We start from the raw sequence: 5,596 nt of genomic DNA, 5'->3' as shown, positions 1-5,596 counted from the left end.
TGCGCAGGAGCTTCGTGCACATCGTCAGCACCTTGACGGGCACTTTACCGCGGTTAATCAGCTTTTACAATCCCATCATCAAGAGCAATTGGCGACTCAGCAAGCTTTGACTGGGGTACGCACCGAGATCTCCACCCTCCGCCAGGACTTGGGCACAGCGGTCACCTCACTCACGGAGCAGCTTTCTTCATTGACCAACTTGGTCCACCATCTGTTGCCCCCAGATCATTAGAGCGTTGCTGTGGTTGATTTATGGATAGATGGATGTTATGTTTCTTTTAAATTTTTTTTTTTTTAATGGTTCATGGATGTTATGTTATATACGGGTTTGATATGTTATTATGGATGGATGGATTATATGATATTATCGTTATATTGTGTATCTTGCTTGCATGGTATGTTTATGATGGTTCTTATGAATTTGATTCAAGTATCTATATAGCTATGGTTGTTTTAAGTGATTTTTGGTGGTTTAAGTTTGAATGGTTTTGCTTGACTCTCGTACGGTTTGTTATGGTTGCTATTACTTGGGGAGCCATATGTTGTTTGAACCGATGTTTGATTGTTTAAATTTGAAGGGGTTAGCTACGGTTGTCATATATGGTGTTCATGATCTTTACGTCTGGTTGTTTCCAGTTATTTGGGGAGCCCTGTGTTGTTTAAAGTGATTACATATGGTTTCTTTATCCTTGTTGTTTCAATGGAGTAATACTGTGTTTGAATAGACTAATATTGTGTTTCAAGTGATTGTTGGTGGTTTCGACAGATACATACGAAGTAAACAAAATTGTTGATCTTTCCCAACAATTGTTTCCTTTTTCGTGATGGTGAGTAACTGTTATATTTTCCGTCTGCATCTCCTGCTGTTTCTCGCTCAACTGTTTAATAGTGCCATTTTTGCAGGCGAAATATGTCTTATCTAGATGCTGTCCATCACGCTTTCACGAGTCCCTACAAAATATTCGGTTACGGGATGTGCATAGGGATTTCATAAAGGATACCCCATTTACAGATTTGGTTCTGCATGAGGGCCTCGAAGATGTCGAGTTGCGGAAGAAGATTTTGACGACAATGGTAAATAAATGGGATCCCAAACGGAAAGGTTTTTGTTTGGGCGGCATCGTACTCCCATTTCTAGTTAGTGATGTAGCTAAAATATTAGGTTTAAGTATGATTGGGGAAAGGCCGCAATTTGATTGGTCTAGCAGTGATACTGTGGATGGTTGGAGGTTTGGGGGTCCAACCGCCACCTATGACGAGGTGGTGAAGGTTATTCATGCCGATATGGATTCAGACGAAGAAGACTTGGTGAAGTCGACTGTGAAGCATTTGATATTGTTATTCTGCAGCACTGTCTTGTTTGCGCAGAGGGACCAGAAGGCATGTTCTTGCCTCTTCCCGTATATTGATCTGCAGACTATAGGAAATGTTGCATGGGCTTTTCCCGTTCATGAGTTCTTGGTCAGATCATTAGATTCACATGCTGCACTCGGTGGAAAGGGACATATATTGGGTTGCTCTATCATTTTACAGGTAATTTTCCATTCATTGCATATAGTTTTTTTCTTTCTATCTTATGCGGATCTAATCTACTTTGATATCAGGTATGGCTATTTGAGCATACCACGTTATGGGCACCTAATTCTCCTGATGCGTATCCGCGTCTATTTAAGTGGACCGCTCAGATGAATACGAAGAAGATGGAGCATCAACAGTTGATTAACTCTATTATTCATGGGACGGTGAAAGCCGTAGAGGTGAGAGTATAATGCATGTTGGTCGTTGTATGTCTTTCGTGTTATTTTTACAGTCGTATTTGTAATTAGTAATATGGAATGTATTCCAGGTGGTTAGGAGGGTCGAAGCTACGGCAAGGGAAGAATCTCTACTTCGACTCGATGATCAACACGACGATGGTAGTATTCCTTGCGATTCAGTCGGTTCAATTGTGGTCCCAGTGGGGGATTGCAGGGGTCAAACTCTGCCTGTACTGAGGGATCCAATGAGGCCAATTGCGACATATCAGAGGAGGGAACGAAGGAGGAGAAGTACGAGAGGAAGAGGGGAACATGGGAAGTCCGAAGTAGATGAATCTGTTACAAATAGTTCATTGTTGGAGAGGTTAACCAGAGTTGAACGTGAAATGAGGGAGGTAAAAATTCATTTGTTCGGGAGAGGTTCCAGAAAGAGGGAAGGTTTGGAGTCAGGGAATAATATCCCAACGAAGATAACGAGAAAGAGGGAACGAGAGGCCGACAATATGGATGGGGAACCCGAGATAGTGACTGCGAAGGGGGAAGTAGGGGATGGTGTTTTTGTAGATGATATGGGGAAACACATAGTTGATGATAGCGTAGAACATATCTCTATTGATAGCCTAATTACTAGGGATGTCAGGGATGCTGCAGCTAAAATGGTTATCTTGGTTGACACTCCTGATTTGAACCTCAGTAAGAGTAAGAAATCAAATAAGAAAGAAGATGAAAAAGTTATTGGGAGCATTGAAAAAAATGTGAAGCAACGTCGAAGGAAGTTACAACCTAGTAGAGCAGTCAGTTCACCGTATGTCATAAGCAACCGGAAAAGCATGTATGCTCTTCGCAATATCACCGGGCCTGCAGCGATGAAGGTGGATGCATTGGCAGCGCTACCACCTACGTAAATTTTCGTACAACCTACATTGTTTTTTAATTCTAATATCTCCGATTAATTGCATACATAGGTTGTTTAAGTACAATTATATGACCAAAGGACCATAGAGGTAGCTGACTTTTTACTCGATTTGCAGTGAGAGAGTCATTCACAGTGATGGGTACCACATGTGTAAAGAAGACTTGCTTATACTAACCGATCGTAGAGGGTGGATATCATCTCCGGTAAGATGTTATATGGTTCAGTTAGTAACGTAAAGCGTGAATAATGCGTTGGTACACATATCTTCTTAGAATTCCTTCTCGTTGACCTATGGTCTGTTATGTAGATTGTTAATGTATATACGGATTACTTGAACTTGCGAGACGAATGTTGGCGAACAAAAAAAAAGGGATCATGCATTTGCCTTGCTACCCATCTACCTGTGAGATTAAATTAACTTATAAGTAGTGATTTTTGTTTCCCAAGCTGCGGGCAATTCTAACATTTCTTTTTTTGGTTGCAGCAAGTTATTCTTGACGAAAGATGTGAACGTCCCGATGCATGTTCCAGATTCGTAACTCGTGTAGAGAACACCCCTCTTCAAGAGATACGAAAAGTACTCATTCCAATTAACATTGAAATGGTTCATTGGGTACTTCTCGTGTTGGATATGGGGCATCGTACCTTCCTTCTTTACGATTCTCTTTACAGTCACACAGATTGTAGGAAGGTGCAACCCCTTGTGAGTACTACTCTTGATTCGTATGGCAATTAGTAATTAATTTTTTCTTACTACTGCCCTAACGTACGGAATTCTTGATTTGTAGGTCGATTACTTTGTTAAATGGTTCAGAATGGTCAAAGACATTGATATAAGTGCATTCCCCATTGATGTAGTGGTCGATCGGCCCCTACAAGGTAACAGGTATGTTACGTGCAATTACTTCAGTTTACGATACCTCCGTAAACGATTAATTCTTCTTCTCGGTTTTGCTTGATGTTTTCCAGCCACGACTGTGGGCTGTTCGTTTTGAAAGAGATGGAATACATTACCCGTGACGCTAGCCTCGATTTCACCCAGAAAGATATTACAGCTATGCGAGCTTCCCTACTTTCGGAAATGTTGAATGGGGTCTATGGGAAAGTATCCCTATAAGTTGTTCACATTCTTACCTGGGAGTCATTGTTGTTGGTTGTACATGCATTAGAGTTCAATTGCTTCGCGGGTGATCCGATACTTGCTCTCCTCGTTCCTGAAGTAGGTGGCGGAAATCAACCTGCTAGGGTGAGTGGATATTTTGCACACAATTGGGAAACACCAAAATGTTCTACTTATTCATTATGATAATTGTGGTTGTTTGCAGGTAAGGCTTGTTCCAAATCCGGGCTCTCTTCAGCGTTTCTGGCAACTTGAAGAAGTCGTGGATGAGGAATGGCTTCAACATCTGGTCCTTGAATAGCAACCTTCTGGATGAGGATTGATCTATATGGTCTGCAAGTCTCCCTTGGGCAAATCTTTTCAATGATCAGAAATCCACCCCTTCATCTCCAAGCTATTCTGCCCCTACCAAACGCAAAGAAATCACTTCGAGCTTTGTTTTTTTGTTTTGGGCTGTTTTTGCAGGTTCTGTCCTGTGTTTGGATGTTGTTGTTTGGGCTTCTTGCCTCTTTTTGTTCCCCCCTTTTATGTAAGGAGGTTGTTTTCTTCCTTCATGTATATCTTTGGTTTCCATAAATATATCTGGTCGGGGTCCTGCCTAACCCCAGCTTACTCATAAAACATATTTTAAAAAACAACAAACACAAAAAAGCTTCTGAGTGACCAGGATCGGGAAAAAGCTCTTTGTACTGGGGTAAAGATGAAAAATGTAGTGGGGACCGGTAAACTGACATGTTCCACAATTCCACTCTTTTCTCCATCCGACACAAAAGATATGTGCTTTAAACATCAAGTTCTTAACATTACGAGTTCATCACCCAAATGATCATCATTAATATATAATCTGAATGATCTTGCGCCAGAAATGATGTATACATGTGATGAAGCCCATTGAATTGGTAGATCCTCGTGTAGTAACGTACATGAACCCGGTCCGGAACCATATATGCTGTTGTACTGGACTCCTTCGGACTACCGATTGAACTTCGGAAATCCGTGTCGGAATTCCGAACCAATTTCCGGACTTCCGACGGGAGTCCAGTAGGTTGGCAAGTCTACTGGACATCAGTCGGAAGTCCGGAAGTTGTTTCGGAATTCCGAGTCGGAAATCCGAACCAACGTCCGGACTTCCGAATGATGTCCAGTAGGTTGGCAAGTCTACTGGACCCCCGTCGGAAGTCCGGAAGTTGTTTCGGATTTCCGACTCGGAAATCCGAACCAACAGCCGGACTTCCGAATGATGCCCAGGAGATTGGCAACTCCACTGGACTCCCGTCGGAAGTCCGGAAATTTTTTCGGAATTCCGCGTCGGAAATCCGAACCAACGTCCGGACTTCTGAATGATGTCCAGTAGGTTGGCAAGTCTACTGGACTCCCGTCGGAAGTCCGGAAGTTGTTTCGGATTTTCGAGTCGGAAATCCGAACCAACAACCGGACTTCCGAATGATGTCCAGTAGATTGGCAACTCTACTGGACATCATTCGGAAGTCCGGACGTTGGTTCGGATTTCCGACTCGGAATTCCGAAACAACTTCCGGACTTCCGACTGATGTCCAGTAGACTTGCCAACCTACTGGACTCCCGTCGGAAGTCCGGCAATTGTTTCGGAATTCCGCGTCGGAAATCCGAACCAACGTCCGGACTTCCGAATGATGTCCAGTAAGTTGGCAAGTCTACTGGACCCCCGTCGGAAGTCCGTAAGTTGTTTCGGAATTCCGATTCGGAAAACCGAAGTTCAATCGGTAGTCCGAAGGGCTCGGAGTGCCTAAACAACACTCGGACTTCCGAATGATGCCCAGTAGA

General features: G+C 43.0%; 2 protein-coding genes across 2 annotated transcripts; both read left to right on the top strand.

Annotated features, from left to right (window-relative positions):
• Positions 1-365: 365 nt before the first annotated feature.
• LOC143878311 (uncharacterized) lies at positions 366-2,998 on the top strand. Its single transcript, XM_077380611.1, has 4 exons — positions 366-1,533; positions 1,605-1,757; positions 1,847-2,658; positions 2,789-2,998. The coding sequence occupies exons 1-4, from the start codon at positions 1,072-1,074 to the stop codon at positions 2,907-2,909; spliced, it is 1,548 nt and encodes a 515-aa protein (XP_077236726.1). The 5' UTR covers positions 366-1,071; the 3' UTR covers positions 2,910-2,998.
• Positions 2,999-3,042: 44 nt separating this feature from the next.
• LOC143878310 (putative ubiquitin-like-specific protease 1B) lies at positions 3,043-4,417 on the top strand. The gene is made up of 4 exons (XM_077380610.1): positions 3,043-3,376; positions 3,462-3,559; positions 3,643-3,919; positions 3,999-4,417. Exons 1-3 carry the CDS (start codon positions 3,275-3,277, stop codon positions 3,788-3,790), a joined length of 348 nt encoding a protein of 115 aa, XP_077236725.1. The 5' UTR covers positions 3,043-3,274; the 3' UTR covers positions 3,791-3,919; positions 3,999-4,417.
• Positions 4,418-5,596: the final 1,179 nt, after the last annotated feature.

The sequence above is a fragment of the Tasmannia lanceolata genome, unplaced genomic scaffold (genome assembly GCF_043159265.1).
Source record: "Tasmannia lanceolata isolate RefF3 unplaced genomic scaffold, GAP_Taslan_0.1 ptg000006l, whole genome shotgun sequence".
Classification (NCBI taxonomy): Eukaryota; Viridiplantae; Streptophyta; class Magnoliopsida; order Canellales; family Winteraceae; genus Tasmannia; species Tasmannia lanceolata.
This window is presented reverse-complemented; position numbering and strand designations above follow the sequence as displayed.

Coding starts and splice junctions, on each gene's coding strand:
- LOC143878311 (XM_077380611.1), top strand. CDS start 1,072: ATGGTAAATAAATGGGATCCCAAACGGAAAGGTTTTTGTTTGGGCGGC. Junction 1,758..1,846: donor GGACGGTGAAAGCCGTAGAG/GTGAGAGTATAA, acceptor AATGTATTCCAG/GTGGTTAGGAGGGTCGAAGC. Junction 2,659..2,788: donor TTGGCAGCGCTACCACCTAC/GTAAATTTTCGT, acceptor CTCGATTTGCAG/TGAGAGAGTCATTCACAGTG.
- LOC143878310 (XM_077380610.1), top strand. CDS start 3,275: ATGGTTCATTGGGTACTTCTCGTGTTGGATATGGGGCATCGTACCTTC. Junction 3,377..3,461: donor GTAGGAAGGTGCAACCCCTT/GTGAGTACTACT, acceptor CTTGATTTGTAG/GTCGATTACTTTGTTAAATG. Junction 3,560..3,642: donor CGGCCCCTACAAGGTAACAG/GTATGTTACGTG, acceptor GATGTTTTCCAG/CCACGACTGTGGGCTGTTCG.